At 44.0% G+C, this 18,678-nt stretch overlaps 1 protein-coding gene across 1 annotated transcript in view; it reads left to right on the top strand.

Annotated features, from left to right (window-relative positions):
- The window catches only part of GPC3 (glypican 3), a 294,690-nt gene that overhangs the window by 148,477 nt on the left and 127,535 nt on the right, over positions 1–18,678 (top strand). Inside the window, exon 6 of the mRNA XM_075573174.1 lies at positions 11,106–11,226. Within this exon, the coding sequence (XP_075429289.1) occupies positions 11,106–11,226 (121 nt within the window). The remainder of the gene's footprint in view (positions 1–11,105; positions 11,227–18,678) is intronic.

Here is an 18,678-nt window from a genome sequence, read left to right as displayed (position 1 = left end):
TTCTTGTATTTCTCTTTTGATATACATTTTTTTGAGTGTTGGAACATCCCTTGTTTTTGTTCTAGTGTTTAAGGGAGATAGTGTTTGTTCCCTTTATTGCTCCCGTTGCATCATTTCCCACATACCACTGTTATTATTTTATTTGAAGTGCTGTTTGATCTCTACAATTTGTGATGTAGTTACAGTTCAGGAACTGCTTCACTGCAGATTCATGGACGCAGAAGCAATGTGAATAATGAATTTCACGCTACATAAAAACAGAGCACGGTGAGTTACTGTCACTATTTGGCTTTAAAAAAAATAATAAAGTAGCATATAATTGAAATAACGTAATTGAAAAAAAAAAAACTTCACATGCGAAGGAATTGCCGTGCCCAAAAGCGATATTTCAAAGGCATGAATGCCGCCAAATCTGAAATGGGCTTGTAGTATTACATCTACAGATACGCGGCATTGTGCTTACCTAGCAAAAAAGCAAGGCTGATTTTCACTTTTGCAGTGATTTTTGTGGCTTGTACAGAAGTTTTCTAATTAAATATTTTTTTTATTTTTTATTCATTGTGAAATTTTTCCATGTGGATAAAAGTGTAAACATTGTTTTTTTGTGTGTGTGCTTGAGCTGTGGTAAAATGTGTTAGTTTTGCATAGCAAACCATCAGCATTTCATACACAGCTGAAATAAGCACCGTGCATGCAACCCCTCAAGATGTGCAAATCCACAAATGGTGGAAAATAGAAAAAACTTAATGGAAATGCAAACATTCTTTTTAATAGAAAATAGATAGTTTTACCCAGCGTGATTTACAATGGTGAACACACACGCACAAACTCCACTGAAAACAGTGTCTTGCCTTAGTGTCACCCCAAGGGCAGTACAAAGGACTCGGGGTCAGCCCTTTAGGTTGAAGGAAAGGAGATTTCACCAGCAGCAAAGGAAAGGGTTCTTTACAGTAAGGGCAGTTACAGTGTGGAATTCATTACCCAAAGTGACTGTGATGGCAGATACAAAAAATATGTTCAAAAAAGGTTGGACATCTTTTTAGTAAGAAAATGTATACAGGGATATACCAAATAAGTAAACATGGGAAGGATATTGATCCAGGGAATAATCTGATTGCCAATTCTTGGAGTCAGGAAGGAATTTATTTTTCCCCTTATGAGATATCATTGGATAATGTGTCACTGGGGTTTTGTGTCTGCCTTCCTCTGGATCAATATACTGTAAGTACGGATATAGGATAAAGTATCTCGTCTAAATTTAGCATAGGTTGCACTTGATGGACATATGTCTTTTTTTCAACCTCATCTACTATGTAACTATGTAACTATGTAACCTCATCTACTATGTAACTATTTAACTACGAGTGCAAACCACTGGGGCAGAGAATACAGAAAAGATGGAAGCACTCCAGGACGTTAGAAAAAATGAACAAAGTGCTGAGAGCTGAAACGTTGATAGTTTAGTAATAAACATTGTTAATTTTTTCGAAAGTCCTTGAGTGTCTGCTTCCATTATATATATCTGTATATATCTGTATATATCTGTATATATCTATATATATCTATATATATCCATATTTATACATATGTGTAAATAAATAAAAAGATCACTTGTGAGCACATTCACAAGTCTTAGACAAGTCTGCAACCCTGCCTTTCAGATTATCACCTAGTATGCTGTGTGTGTATATGTATATATATATATTAGAATGGCAGCATTCCAAAATGTAGCACAGTAAATGGCCTTCATCAGGCTCGTTCTATAGTGCGCCGTGCGCGCGGATTTTTAGTTGGCTGACGTTAGTCAGCCTTTCTATACAAGGGCCGCACGCGCACGGCAGGGAGAGGGGAGCCGACAGACAGCGGCGAAGATGAGAAAATTCATCTTTACATGCCGCTACCGGCGCTGTGTGTGTGTGTGTGTGTGTGTGTGTGTGTGTGTGTGTGTGTATGTATTTGTGTGTCTGCACGAGTCTAATACATTTTTTATTTTTACCAATGTTTTTTTTTTAATAAAATATAAATTACACAAACACACATACACACACATACATACAGTACACACATAAACACACTCAACACTGTATACACTCAACACAGTATACTTACGAAAAGCATGCGGCACGTGCATGCGCGTTCGCATAGGCACGCGCGGCCGCATGCTGTATATAACAGCCTTAATAAGAAATTCCGTGCATCATCAGCGACTGTTGAAAAACCAGCAATGGAGATCAAATCCAGTGAATAAAGACATTTTAATGATCACATAACAAGCCCGGTGTTTCGACCCCCAGGGGGACCTTTCTCGGGGGTGCCTTTTTAAGCATCTTATGACATACTGTTAAACTAACAAAGACTCAAATGGGACAGGTTTATGTGCGCTAGCGATTTACTGGCGATGGAGTAAGAAGCTACTTTACAATGTAATCTGAGATACTTTATTTAAAAGTCAACACAGTACTGGGGAGTTGAATGAGTTCTTGTTTAGACCTGTGCAAACAGGGACAGTCCCTGGTACACCAATACATTTGCTAGTTTTATCTTATCAGGGTAATCTAAGAAATATTTAATTACCGTTAAAGTAAAGCGTTTACTTATTTGTTTATGGTTAAAAATTGATACCTTCCCCCCCTTCCCCCCCCGCCCCTGCAAAATTGATTCAAATCGGATTTTTTTTGCTTCCACTTTTAGCTGGTTTGGCTCAATATAAAATATATTTATATAATATAGCATTACATTTACTATACACAAATAATATACGTTTGGGCTGACATGTAGATACCTGGTTCTGTCTCAGTGAAAGAGAATTAGGTAAAGATTGAAAAAAACATCCAAAACGCGTATGGTGACCGCGGGAAATGGAAAAATATAAACATACTGTACTTAAAACTGTCTGATTTTCTATGACACCAATCAGCTACTTTTTAGCCAACAAACATAACACTACCATTAGTTCATTCTGGTCCTGAGGGAGAATTCACTGTTAACAGAGGAAGATGAGAGCATGAACAATAGAATAAGTATAATCCCTCCTTTTGTAGAGATACAGTTATTTGTATCGAGATCACACAAAGGGATAGGATCTGGTTGCAATGTAATGGAACATAATGTGCACAAACCAGCTTGTTATCTGCCCATGTGGCACACAGCCGAGTCAGTGAGTAACCTTGGCATAAGTGGGTGAAGGAGAAAATACCATCCAACACATGGTAGATATTTGCCAGTCATCTCCACATCAAAGCGGGCAGCACATGTGGCCAGTGAGTTCAAGGACATGTGTGAAATATCGCATTATGTGTGTGATGCATACTGACAAGTATCTTGATATATACAGTATATATATAGTTATTTCAACTTGCTGTTAGCGGAAACATGCATGTGGTTTCCTAAAAGAATACTTCACTCTCTTTTAAAATGTGGAAATGTGGAACAATTCTGTGAAATGGCAAATTAAAAGAGGCTGTGTTAATTCCGTTTGAAGAGATGCCTTCCAGACTTTGTTGGCAGGAGCAAAAATAAATAAATGTATTCACAAAGGAAAATAATACATCAGACAACAGATTCAATATTTTATTACAGAGATCTCCACAGATACTACTGAGAAATGCCATTGATTTTGGAATAGGGAAAAAACAAATGTAGTTACATTGGAAAACGGCAGGCGAACCTCTCGGTGCCTTGCAACCGCTCCTGCTGCAACACTATACTGATGCCACATGGTTTGTGAACTTTAAAGGGGCAATCAATACCGGTGATTTTGTTTGCAGTGTTTATATATATATATATATATATATATATATATATATTATATATATTTTTTTTTTTTTCTAGTCCATGATTAATAAACTCTTTTTGATTTCATTACGTCACATGATCAGAGTGCTTTTTTTGTGATTTCCTTTTCTTTTTTGTGTTTTCATATCCATATTCCCTGAGCACCGCCACTTACCTGTATTTGGGCTTATTTGTGGTTTTTGATCATATCCATTTCATATTGTTTGTTGATGTGCTTATGTTTGTGGTTTTATATATACACTAAATAGAGACAGCCCTACCCTTCATGACATCAGCAGGTACCGCCCCTGTGTCTACGCCTTCCACACAGGGTCAGGTGACCTACTTCCACCACTCAGAGCAGGGCTTGATGTGGGGGAAACCCATGTTTACTACTGGCAGCCTGCCCTTACCAGGACTTATACCAGCAGGAGGAAAGACATATATACCAATTTCTTACCAGGGCTACAGAAAGAATATACGTTACCATCCGAGGACTGATAAAGTAGAGACAGATTATCTGTGATGCTGTTTAAGCTAATATAACTTTTTGTCATCTTCCTAATGTGTGCTGTCTCTACTTTATCAGTCATCGGATGGTAACGTATATTCTTTCTATATATTTTTAAGGGACAAGCACCAGGCCTTATAATTATCTTTACTAGGAGTGCTGATTCTTGCCTTTTTGTGTATATATATATATATATATATATATATATATATTGTGAGAGAGAGAAATGACCCCGCATCCATGTGACAAATAATGGCAACTATAAAACCGACAATAACATAAAGATGTAATCATCTGTCGGTGGTGCTATAAGGGCATATAATATTGCAGAAAGAAAAAGAGCCCCAATAAAAGCACTCAAGTATGCCTCACAATACAAAACCAAATGTTTATTAGAAAATGTCACAGAACATAAAGTAAAATTAAAAGTACAGAAAATTAAAACACGGCATGGATCCCCTGAGTGGTGCAAACTTGATTTAAACTCTGATCAGGGAGTCACCCTGAAGAAAAATTAAAGGTCTAAATAGACAAATGATTACTGACAAAGTACCTGACAAGGTGGATAATGCAAAGCTATCAACAGACACAACTCAGTGGTAGCATAAGGTGGCTCATACAGTGCGTAGCAAATTGCTACTGTCTCCCTATGACAGGGGACAAGTATATAACAGTGCAAAATAAACAAATGCACAGTGTACATGCATAGATAATCACAGAAAAGCCCACCTTAGTCTGCTATAGCAATAAATGGATACTTCACCTTATGTCAGGTACTCAGCAAGGTCTGAAGAGGAATCAAGGAGCGGAGCTCAAAGCACATCAAAGTGTCCCAAGAAGGGGGATCCTGCCAACTGGACCTGCTCCTACGCGTGTCCCAAAACGGGATCCTGCCAACTGGACCTGCTCCTACGCGTTTCGGCCTTAGCCTTCAACTGGGAGTGGTACCACTCCCAGTTGAAGGCTAAGGCCGAAACGCGTAGGAGCAGGTCCAGTTGGCAGGATCCCCTGTTTTGTCCCCTTCTTGGGACACTTTGATGTGCTTTGAGCTCCGCTCCTTGATTCCTCTTCAGACCTTGCTGAGTACCTGACATAAGGTGAAGTATCCATTTATTGCTATAGCAGACTAAGGTGGGCTTTTCTGTTATTATCTATGCATGTACACTGTGCATTTGTTTATTTTGCACTGTTATATACTTGTCCCCTGTCATAGGGAGACAGTAGCAATTTGCTACGCACTGTATGAGCCACCTTATGCTACCACTGAGTTGTGTCTGTTGATAGCTTTGCATTATCCACCTTGTCAGGTACTTTGTCAGTAATCATTTGTCTATTTAGACCTTTAATTTTTCTTCAGGGTGACTCCCTGATCAGAGTTTAAATCAAGTTTGCACCACTCAGGGGATCCATGCCGTGTTTTAATTTTCTGTACTTTTAATTTTACTTTATGTTCTGTGACATTTTCTAATAAACATTTGGTTTTGTATTGTGAGGCATACTTGAGTGCTTTTATTGGGGCTCTTTTTCTTTCTGCAATATTATATGCCCTTATAGCACCACCGACAGATGATTACATCTTTATGTTATTGTCGGTTTTATAGTTGCCATTATTTGTCACATGGATGCGGGGTCATTTCTCTCTCTCACAATATATATATATATATATATATATATATATATATATATATATATATATATATATATATATATATATATATATATATATATATATATATATATATATATATATATATATATATATATACAAAAAGGCAAGAATCAGCACTCCTAGTAAAGATAATTATAAGGCCTGGTGCTTGTCCCTTAAAAATATATAGAAAGAATATACGTTACCATCCGATGACTGATAAAGTAGAGACAGCACACAGTAGGAAGATGACAAAAAGTTATATTAGCTTAAACAGCATCACAGATAATCTGTCTCTACTTTATCAGTCCTCGGATGGTAACGTATATTCTTTCTGTAGCCCTGGTAAGAAATTGGTATATATGTCTTTCCTCCTGCTGGTATAAGTCCTGGTAAGGGCAGGCTGCCAGTAGTAAACATGGGTTTCCCCCACATCAAGCCCTGCTCTGAGTGGTGGAAGTAGGTCACCTGACCCTGTGTGGAAGGCGTAGACACAGGGGCGGTACCTGCTGATGTCATGAAGGGTAGGGCTGTCTCTATTTAGTGTGCCAGTTCCTGCCAGTGACAGTTCAGTCCTCGTCAGTTCTGTTAGAGTGTTCTGACTGTACTGTCAGCACCGTGGGAGAGAAGTTAGAATTAGGTTCCTGAGGAGTAGGGCCTAGTGAGACAGTGGATAGGTGGACCAATACCTCTCACCCTGCTTGGGGGTGAGGGAAGAGCTAGCCCCACCCTTGGTGCCTGTGGCCTGGGGTTGTGGCAGGGAACCAAGAGACCATCCTGAAGGAGAGCAGTTTGGAGGAGAGAGACCAACTGTACCTGCCTATGTTTCTGCTGCTATTCTGCTGTGCTGTGTGAATAAAGAGCTGCTGCTACTTTTAAGTAAAGACTGTGTGAGACTGAAATCTCTCGTCCCTGAGTGGGGGACTCTCTGGAAGGATTTCACCCTACATTCCTAGGGCTTACCAGAGATGGAGGCGCTGCACCAATAAGTGAGATGGAGGCATTCACCCCAGTAACCTGGTCCTGTCATCCCCCATACCATCGCGGGAGTCTCAGGCCCTCCTGTTGCCAGCAGGTATGCACCACATACATACACGTAGCCAGACTCTAGTACAGAGGGGGGGCCCAATCTGCGATTGGCCCCGGGAAAAGAGGCTACATTGGAGGCGCTGCTGAGGTAACAGGACAGGTTTTCAGCGAAGCAGAGCTGGAAGCATTAAGTACACCTTCCACGCAAGTGCTGCAGAAAGTAGGGCGCAATTGCATATCAGGGGTAGTCAGGAGAGCATGGACTCTCGCACAGTACGCCCTGGGTGCCCTAAGAGGCTGTTGTAAATTGGGTGCGTGGCTATAGCTGTTCTAGTCCCTTGAGGCAGATAGTGTGAGGCAACTGGGGGGGTTAGCCTGTTAACTAGTCCAGGGACCATGGCCCAGGGCCCGCACTATGAGTGGCCAACAGTAGGAGACGCCCAATACTTAGGAGATGCCCAGTACCCTAGCAGCACCTAGAAAACACACCACAGAGTACTTGTAGTAACCGTCAGCGAGTGCGGTGTACTAAGAAGGAGTTCTGTCTAGCCTGGGGTATTGCATACATCATATTTGTGGGTTAAAGCATGCAGAGAGCATTCAGAGAGTATTCAGAGAGCAGTCAGTGTCTAGGAACGTGTTGCACGGTAGACATTGAGAGTAGCGCTATTGTGGGCTTAGAGGGCTCCTTAAAGATGGCGGCCGGAGATACATGTGCGGGGCATGGAGGAGGTTAAAATGGCGACAGCAGCGTCATTCAATAACAGACGAGTTGCAGCCGATCCAAAATGGCGGTTCCCGCCGAGCCTAGATCGCGCACGTGCTGCGTGCAAACAGGCTGTGAGAGAAATGTGGCGAGAGATGTGCAGGGGGTTGGCGCCACACCCAGATCCCCAGCAGAGTGAGCGGAGCGGCGCGAAAGCCGGAAGCACGTCCACCTGTGCAGTGACTGGCCGACAGACAAAGCCACGTCACACAGAGCGAGAGAGTGCCTCTCCTCTTGTTTCCACCAGAGGGAGGGGGCACGACAAGAGCCAATCAGAGTTGTCCTCTCCAGAAACAGGTGCTCAAATCACATCAGGACATGGAAGAGAAGTAAAAATACCAAATAGTGCAATATTGTCAACCCCAACAATGAAATCAATGCTGATAGCTCTATAAAATTTGCACTCACGTGTACAACGTGATAGTAAAGCGTTGTGGTTATTAGAAGTTACCAACTTTAGTTTCCAGATAGGTACTCCAGATCCATAGAAAAGGAAGGGATATCATATACAAAAAAGGAAAAAGCAAAATAGTATAATACTGCTTTTAATATTAAAAACACAAAGTATTCCACTTACATAATCTGGAGATTAGCCCCTGAGGAAGACATTTAAGTGGAAACGCGCGTTGGGTGAATCATTGACTACAGAGTGGCACTTTGCTGGTGACATCCAGAGTGGAGGACTACTACATCAGCCCAGTGTATGCTGTGACGGCCGCGGAGCAGATGCCGTTGCTGTGAGAAACAACTGTCTGTCCATATGACCCAGGGTGGTCTGAATGCTCACCACAAAGGCACTTATGTAAGTGGAATACTTTGTGTTTTTTATATTAAAAGCAGTATTATACTATTTTGCTTTTTCCTTTTTCCTATTGTCTGATTTTGTTGCGCTTATTGTATTATTATAATTCCCTGTACTATATTCTTTGTGAAGCGCTGAGCACACTTTTGGCGCTATATAAATAAAGATATACCGGTACATCCATACATACAACTGTTTTATGTCTATGTACTTGAACATGACACATCTCAGCATTCCCACTAGATGGCGCTGTGGGAATGTCCAATTCGGTTCCGGTTTATTAAGGAATACCTGCGCTGGGGGAGATACAGTGTAACCGATAAACATACTTCAAAGAGATGAGCTAGGACAGCAGCGGTCACCTCCGGTCCTCAAGGGCCACCAACAGGTCAAGTTTTAAGGATATCCCTGCTTCAGCACAGGTGGCTCAGTCTTTGCTCGAGCCACTGATTGAGCCACCTGTGCTGAAGCAGGGATATCCTTAAAACCTGACAAGTTGGTGGCCCTTGAGGACCGGAGTTGGCCACCCCTGAGCTAGGATGTGGAATAGCTGCTAATAAGGAGCGGGTGGTTTCTGTAAAGGTCCAATCCGGCTGTTCTGTATATAGCGGCCATTCCAGGATTCTGCCCCTAATGGAAAAAATGGAGCAAAACTCTGTATATGTGCTCTTAAAAGTGAGCATAAAACATCTTGAAACAAAATATATGTAGCATTTTCAAATGGTCATGATGTAACAACGTATCGGCAATGAATACAGGTGTCTTCTGAATGAAATGCTTGCCAGTGTGTCCTGTCCTATATGATGCTCCTATTAGGGGGAGGTACGACAATGAAGGGCCATGTAGTGGGATGGCCAGGTTGACCAAAATATATGGTCAAAGCAGCCCCCACCATAAAACACCTAATGTCCAAAATCACTCCCCTGGTGCTAGACTGGATGAGCTAGGCCAGGTCCCCGCTGGCTACTGCAGCGCCCGCCGTGGCGGATACTGCAGGGACCAGAGCACGCCCCTCCCCCCGGCGGTTCAGCCAATGAGGGCGAACCTGCCGGGTGACGTCATGGCCGCGCCCCCGTCACTCCCCAGTCACGCCCCCCCTCTCTTTCCCCCTGCAGCTCCCTGCAGACCGGGGCAGTCAGCTGCACGCGCCGCCAGCCTCGCGGGCGCGCTTGCAGCGGAGGCACTGGGGCCACAGCCTAAGAGTCCGGAAACATATAAATTGATTGAAGTTTGAAGTACTCACACTTGGCAGATATGTATCCTGTTATCAGCGTGCTGCTGTTCCGTTTGTACAGGCAGCGAGTGCCCCGTGGAGGGAGGTGCAAAACAGTGCACAGCTTGTTCAATTTAAAGAATAAAAAAGACGGGGGCCTGCCCTTTGTCAGTGCTCCTAATGCACTGGCCCAAACAGGCGAAGACCTGAAATTGTAACGCAGGGTTCTAGCGCTGTTATTGGGTGCGGAACTCACACCGTTAGTTAACAAAACAAACTGGTAGTTTCATTCAAGATTCCGTTTGCGTTTTAAACAAATCTCTTTGAAGCGGAAAGGCGACTTAAGAAATTGAATCATGTGGTTGTTTCTATATATATATACATATACATATATATATATACATACATATACATTTCTATATATATATATATATATATATATATATAGGCCCTTATTCTGTAAGGTGTGATAATGCAGATGTGTGAAAGCCCTATTAAAGTCAGTGGGGATTTTTATGTGATAGCACGTCATCTGCGCTATCACACCTTACAGAATAAGGGCCATGGGCTAGTAAGTAGTAACCATCCTCACACTGATGGGACCCAAAAGGTTGAAATAGCTGTCTGTGAGTAGGGTTACTTGCTCTGCCCTTATTTAATTCAGGCTGTGCTGACAAAGCAGTGTAATGCGGCAGGCAGACGCTTATAGGGGTCCTTGTTAAAATGGATAAGAAGCAAAAAGTGACACTGTGTGTGCTCATTTGCATGGCATTACCCAGAATCCCTGGCTGCAGTGGAAGCATTGTATGTTAAGAGATAATGGGGAAAAGGAAGGGTTGTGGATATGTCAGACGTGTGAATGTGCTCATATAAGTGGTATTTTAATTTGAGATATATATATATATAGTATATTTATTTCGATATTTTGTAATAGAAACAAATTGCAAGTCGGACTTTTAAATCTGAAATAGGTAGTGCTGATTTTGTTTGTTCGAGATAGATAACTGGTCACATCAAATAGGGATATTTTCAGCCAGTTCTAAATCATAGAATTTGTTACCCCTGCACAAGACAAAAGTATTTCACAGTCAAAAGGTTTCTGAAACATGTATGTCATTGTGTTCTGCAAGGATGTCGCGTTGCAGGAATAAATTAGAATTACTAAGCTTCACTGCAATTTGTATTTTGCCTTATATTTGTAATAGAGTACCTTTTTTTTTTATAGTGAGTTCTACTGGGTATAGCGCTACATACACTTGTCAGTGTGTGTCATTGCACAATGTAAGAATATGCTCATGTTATATATAAAAAGAAACCTGAATGATTTGCAAATCAGTATTCTAATTCTTGAACCTATTTCAGATACAGTCACCACACAGTGCGGAATGGGTTGAAGGTTCATACGAACATCCAAGAGGGAAAAAACAGAGGTTCTGAACCCGTTATCAATCAGATTATTGATAAATTGAACCACATCAATCAGGTAGGTACATTGGAACTGTGTGATGCATTTACCCTTTAAACCAAACTTGAAATAACGTACACCAGACACAAAGGTAAGGCCGCAGCACTATTTATTAAACCAGCATAACAATACATAACTCCAACCATTACATAATGAAGTTATGAGAAACATATTTCATAAATAACAATGGCTCCGTCTCGCAGTCAGGAACCTAAATTACCATCATAACCAAAGCAACAATGTAACCCTTCCTGAGACCATGCATAGAAATAAGACCTAAACATGTGCATTAAGAGCAGGTAGGGGAGGGGGTCTTGATCCAGTCTTCTTCACAGGTGAGTGATAAAACCTTGCTGCCTCTGTCCTTTATTTCTACCCCCAAATTCCTGCCCAAACTTGGCTGCTTTCTGGCAGGAGCCGACTGGGATCTTTGCGGGGCTCGGTGCAGTGATGTGTGCGGGGGTCTCGGCTCTTACCTTCTCCGGCGGCATCTGGCGGCTTGTGGCATCTCATCTCCCTGCATCTCCCCCTGTATGCTCCGGTCATTAAGGCTCCGCTACATCAAATGGCCGTGCGGGGGTCACGTTGTCGCGGCGTCACAGGACGTCCCGTGATCATGGCAACGCGATGCCAAAATGATGAGGAGAGATGCCGGGAGGAGACGAGATGTCGGGAGGAGAAGGTAAGAGAGTTACAGAGGCCCTGCACTCTTCCCCCCCCCCGGCAATTGGTTTAATTGTTGTGCGGGAGAGCGCGAGGCCTCTGTAACCGCGGGGTTCGGCGACTGCACTGCCATCATGCCAGCCCTGCTCTCTGCTTGCCACTCCTCAGCCAATGATTTAACCCTTCCCCTTAGCCTAGCAGCAACACACCTTCAACCAATCCCAACACACCTGCTTTATCTCAACCTGGTAACAACCTACACATTTCCTGCCTCATTTATTTTCTTTCCACCCCTTTGACTGCGGTGAGTCAGAAGTTCAATGTCGCCCTATGGCTAAGTGCCTCTGGGGCTTTCAGGAAATTGAAAGACTCCGTTAGCCTCTTTAGAGCTGGAATAAGGTGTCCGTAAATTCGGGTTTCAGGAATAGTTTTTGATACAGATGTTCTATGTGTTACTTGCTGTGTTCCTGGGCATAGACGTGCCATAAAGCCAACACTAACCTTTAATTGCCTGGCTGGGGTAATTTCAATCTTATATGAGCTTTGTGTATAACCCATGCAAGTTTATTTTCTTGCACGAAGCCTCGCTGCCTGTATGGTCAAACATACATACTCACTTAAAGCTGCAGGCAAAGCAATATCCTACATGTGTGGGTTTTTTTTTCTTCCTATAAATCAGTTCTGTACTGTGAGAAAATACTTGTAACATTAAAAAAATAAAATAAAAAAACAACAACTCTGACTGACATTTTTAATGTATTATAATGTAACCATTTACAAAGTCACATCCCCTTCCTCTTCTGAAACAGGCTCTGGCACACCCTTTTTGAGCCCTGCCCTCTCTCTAGCAGTGCACCATTTGTATCTATTTACTGCCTGGTCACATGCTCTTCCCCACAGAACTTTGCATCTTTGGTCCTCTTCTGCTGCACTGACAGCCATTTAGTGAATCCCAGAGCCGAATCTTCGCAGATCGATCACAGGAGAGTGGATTGATTGGCAATTTAGCTAATTACTTATTGTGTGGATTGCACATATTAAATGGAGGGGGGGGGGGGAATATGGGATATAAATATATTTTAAATGACTGCCCTACCTGCCGCCCAGCTTCTGCTTCTGAACTGGAGCATCAAGTGACGCCGCGGACATCACCAACGTGATGTCACACAGCGTCACGTTGCCATGGTAACGCAACGTCATTTGATGCTGCAATGTCGCATTGCCATAGCAACGAGACGCCGTGGCTTCATGTTGGTGACATCCGCGGCGTCATTTGACGCTGTGATTCAGAAGGAGGAGGGTGGCAGGTAGGGCTACGCTTATAGTGCCGGCGACGCGACGGTGACGTCAGGCTGCGGTTGCTGGAAAAATCAAATTGAGATGACTTCCAGCGAGTGCGACCGCGCCGTCGCGCCGCGCTTACTACAAGCGCACGCGATGGCGGCAATGCGTTTGTTTTGCTTCCCGAGACGGTTAGCTCCGTAGGAGGAGCCGGTGAGCCGCTCCGGTCGGCCAGCTCGGCTCACGCGATGGCCACTTTTCAAAGTTCCCCGCGTTCTAATAGGAAGCCGCGACGTCATCAGGCGCGGCTTCCCATTGGCCGGCGCGACACGAGAGCTTTAAACTTTGCCGAGACACGGGCACCCCCTTCGGAGGGCTGTATCTCGGGAAGCAGGGGGTCCCCGGAGCGGATATTAGTGAGGTTCTGCTCCAGACCCCCTGCTTCAAACTCATGTTAAAATAAAAAAAGTACATGACTTTCTCCTTTAATACAGTGACGTTATGAGAAATGTCTTCCGAATGACCCTCTTTCTATTTTTTTTTTTTGCGCTGTGTCGGAGCCAAGTCAACAAATCAGCTTTATCACTTCAAACACTGCCAATGTGAACTAATGGCTGCAGAGTCATAAAGCAGTAATCCCTCTGATGTAAACCTGTACTCTCAAAAAACAATTACTCCCAAAGAAAGTAAAACTACAAAAACTTCCTTCCTGTGAAACCGTAATAAATAGTTTCAAGCAATTAAATTATTAAAACCACATGCGGGTGGGAGCTGATCCTATATTTTGCTCTTATTGCCTTTTTTTTGGGGGGCGCGGTGAGGTAAATGGCGCTTTAAAGAAAAAAAAGGAAATGATAAATGTGTGTGGGATCTGCTCATTCTCTTTGGCTTGCATGAGTTCTGCAACTCCACCGGGTCTCGATCTGGTATTTAAGGATTAACCTGCGTTGTCCTCTTGTGACTTGAGTCATTCGTCTGTTCCTGTTAACATGCCATTGTAAATATTCTCACAGATTTGGACTCTTTATGGAATCGGTGATTTCAGTGGGGTTTTGAATGGCTGGTTAATTCAGTGGGAGCGTGACGAAGCTTAAATTGGGATGAAATATGAACACATATTCTTGTTATGAACATTTCTCATGCCCTTTTGGGCTTATTTCTTCGACCTTCTTCCGATGAAGGCCCCTGTCTGGGACAGAGACGGTGACCTCTCGGTTGAAATTGTCACTACAATAAATATGTAAGTTTTTGCTATTTTTTTTTATAATTTTGGCTAGCTTTGACTTTTTCTAGACAACATGCCCTTTTGGAAACAGGCCTTATGGAACCACTGAACTTCAATGCGGTTATTCCACCGCAATTCCACGTTAACTGTCATTGATTTTAATGGCAATTAACACGTGACCTTTTTTTACATTGTTCAACCCCTGCTAGAAAATATTTGCTCCGTGATCCCCTAATTAATAAATCGTATTGCCTACTCTGCGGACAAAACTGCTAACAAATCAGATAGAAAAACTGAGTGGCTGATCCCAGGTAAGTAGGTGTCTTGAGCTTGTGGTGGGAACACACGCTTAATACGGCCCCAAACTGCACCTTAGCATGGGTGGAATAGCTGTCACTCGCAATGCCTTGCTGCTGTGGGTGCAAAGCATTGTGGGGAGCGACTGGGACAGCTATACCAGCCACGCTAAGGTGCAGTTTGGGTTCTTACTAAGTGCGCAGTCCCCATACAGGCTCAGGAACCCGCTATACTGCCTGAGAACCACCATTTCTTTGGTTAACCCCTTGAAGACACCCCACCAACCCCTAGAGCTCCCCAAACTCCCTGTGGGGAATCACTGCTATAAATTAACTCAACAGGAAGCCTCCCAGCTGCAAAACACAGCACCAGATTTCTCAAAGGATAAAAGCCCATTGCTTTTAACGGGATGAGTTGTGATAAATCTCCTGCTGTGTTTCTCCCCCCCCCCCCCCCGTGTGTTTAGCCACATTTTTAGCCGCAATGCAAAGCATTGTGGGGAGCGACTTTGGAAACTCCTGCTGTGAGTGACTGCTATACCACCCCACACACACACTAAGGTGCAGTTTGGGGCCACACAGACTCAGGAACCCCCTTATACTGCCTGGGATTCACCATTACATTTTGGGTGGGCTGAACCCCTTGCAGATGTCTCCCGAGAACCCCCTGGTGGGAATCACTGATATAGACCATCACACATCTAGATCTAAATACTATCTGCACTATGTATCACAACAGGAGCAAAAAATCATGCACCACACTAATCAAAGCAAATCAAATCTCAATATATTATATAGGACCATTTTCTTTGATTAGTCTAGTTTCGCTTTTGTTTTCCCCCAGTTTCGTAGCCCGGGCCGGGACGGGAGACTTTGATACATAACCCCTAGTTAGAGTAAATGATTAGACCCACCAGGAAATTGGTTAAACACCAGACCTTTCAGGAACCCATGACACCTGCCGTGTGCGTTGGGTTTACTTGGCTCATTAAACATCACTATTGTCGTCAGTATCTCTCAGAACCGCTTTGACGCTCCGTCCTTTACAATAATGTGCCGTATCCATTAAAGCTGCAGTTCAGTCTATATCCTGCATGTGTGTTTTTTTTAATAAATCAGTTCTGTAGTAAGAAATAATACTTTTAGCATTTTCTGTTTTTAAAAAAACAACTTTGAAAGACCAATTTTCTTGTATTCTATTTTAACAGCCATTTGCTAAGGCACTGCCCCTTCATGTCCTGTCACAAACCCAGGCACACCCCTTTGTCAGCACTGCCCTCCCTCTCTCTAAACGTGCACTAGCATCTGGTCACATGATCTTCCTCATAGCACATTCAAGGAAGCTGGAGAAAAGGGATCAGCCATGCATAGCAGCTCGGATAGGCGATTTCAAACTTATTACAGTGTTTATTCCATTCATTGCACGTGTATATAATGTAAAATTGTAATAATTCCATTTATAGCAAACGTGTATATGTGAATATTATTTAGATGTATATGTATGTTACTGAAATGTGGAGTGAGTGTGTAGGTAAATACACACAATACACTTCCACTGCATATATATATATATATATATATATATATATATATATATATATATATATATGCAAATATAGCTGTATGCTCATCTGCATGTCTTAGGCAGGTCTGCAACCCCGCCTTTCCCCATTATCACCCAGCATACAGCACTTCCACTGCAGCAAGGGATTCTGGGAAATGACATGCAAATGAGCACACAGTGTCACTTTTTGCCTCAATAACCATTTTTAACATGGTTCCCTATAGGCTTAAGCTTGCTGCATGGTCACAGCTTTGAGCACAGCCAGGGTTAAGGTGCATACCCAGAAAACCACCCACAGACAGCTGTTTCAACCTTGATGGGTCTCATCAGACATGCAGATGAGCATACAGCTATATTTGCATATTTGCTTTCCTGTGGAGGGTTTTTGTCACTTTTTTTACTCACCATAACTTAACTCAGTATTATATATATATATATATATATATATATTATATATGTATGTATATGTGAAGTTATGTGAGTAAAAAAGTGACAAAAACCCTCCATAGCAAGGCAAATAGCAAATGGAAATATTACTGTATGCTCATTTGTATGTATATATATATTTATATACACACACACTTCAAATACGGATAGTGATTCACGTAAATGATATATATATTCACTTTCTGGGAGTATAAGAGTGACTGTCCTGTTGTTCCTTTTTTTGTATCCATCATTGAATGGTATGCACCCTCTCTTTACGTTTATTTTATACTAGCTGAGAGACCCGGCGTTGCCCGGGATGTAATATTCCCGCTCCTCTCTCTCTCCTCACCCCTCCCCCTCTCTCTGTTTGTCCCCCATTCACATCAATCCAGTTCCCCCCCTCCCTCCTTTACAGCTTCATGCAGTGTGTGTGCGTCAGTCATTGTGTGTGCGTCAGTCAGTCAGTGTGTGTGCGCGCGCGTCAGTGAGTCTGACGCAGAAACACAAACACACACACAGACTGACTGACGCACACACACACACAGTCAGTGTGTGCGTGTGTGTGTGCCTCAGTCAGTCAGTGTGTGCGTGCGGCAGTTAGTCAGTCATTCAGTCAGTGTGTGTGTGGGTGTGGGGGTGTGCGCGCGCGCGTCAGTAAGTGTGTGTGTGTCAGTCAGTGTGTGTGTGTGTCAGTCAGTGTGTGTCAGTCAGTGTGTGTGTGTGTGTGTGTGTGCGCGCGCGTCAGTCAGTGTGTGTGTGTGTCAGTGTGTGTGTGTGTGTCAGTGTGTGTGTGTGTGTCAGTGTGTGTGTGTGTGTCTGTGTGTGTGTGTCAGTGTGTGTGTGTGTGTACCATTCATTGTGTGTGTGCGCGCGCGCGTCAGTCTGTGTGTGTGTGCGCGTGGGTGTGGGGGTGTGCGCGCGTGCGTCAGTCAGTGTGTGTGTGTGAGTCAGTCAGTGTTTGTGTGTGTCAGTCAGTGTGTGTGTGTGTGTGTGTGTGTGTCAGTGTGTGTGTTTGTTTGTGTCAGTGTGTGTGTGTGTGTCAGTGTGTGTGTGTGTGTGTGCAGCAGTCAGTGTGTGTGTGTGCAGCAGTCATTGTGTGTGTGTGCAGCAGTCAGTGTGTGTGTGTGTGTGTGTGTGTGTGTGTGTGTGTGTGTGTGTGTGCGCGCGTCAGTCTGTGTATGTGTGCGTGTGGCTGTGAGGGGTTGTGTGCATGCGGCTGTGAGGGGTTGTGTGCGTGCGTCAGTATGTATGTGTGTGTGTCAGTCAGTGCGTCAATCAGTCAGTGTGTGTGTGTGTGTGTGCGTGCGTCAGTCAGTCAGTGTGTGCGTGCGTCAGTGTGTGTGCGTGCGTCAGTCAGGGTGTGTGCGTGCGTCAGTCAGGTTGTGTGCGTGCGTCAGTCAGGGTGTGTGTGCGTGCGGCTGTCAGTGTGTGTATGTGCGGCTGTCAGGGTTTGTGTGCGTGCGCCAGTCAGGGTTTGTGTGCGTGCGCCAGTCAGGGTGTGTGTGCGTGCGGCTGTCAGTGTGTGTACGTGCGGCTGTCAGGGTTTGTGTGCGTGCGCCAGTCAGGGTTTGTGTGCGTGCGTCAGTCAGGGTCTGTGCGTGCGTCACTCAGGGTGTGTGCGTGCGTCACTCAGGGTGCGTGCGTGCGTCAGTCAGGGTGCGTGCGTGCGTCAGTCAGGGTGTGTGCGTGCGTGCGTCAGTCAGGGTGTGTGCGTGCGTCAGTCAAAGGGCAGGCTGGGGGGGGGGGTGAAGGGCAGGGGTAGGGGGGGTGAAGGGCAGGGGTAGGGGTGGGTGAAGGGTAGGGGTGGGTGAAGGTCAGGGTTAGGGGGGGTGAAGAGCAGGGGTAGTAGGGGGGGTGAAGGGCAGGGGTAGAGGGGGGTGAAGGGCAGGGGTAGGGGGGGTGAAGGGCAGGGGTAGGGGGGGTGAAGGGCAGGGGTAGGGGGGGAGAAGGGCAGGGGTAGGGGGGGTGAAGGACAGGGGTAGGGGGTGGGGTGAAAGTGAGGCACAAATTGT

This window comes from Ascaphus truei, chromosome 16, assembly GCF_040206685.1.
Source record: "Ascaphus truei isolate aAscTru1 chromosome 16, aAscTru1.hap1, whole genome shotgun sequence".
Taxonomy (NCBI): domain Eukaryota; kingdom Metazoa; phylum Chordata; class Amphibia; order Anura; family Ascaphidae; genus Ascaphus; species Ascaphus truei.
This window is presented reverse-complemented; position numbering and strand designations above follow the sequence as displayed.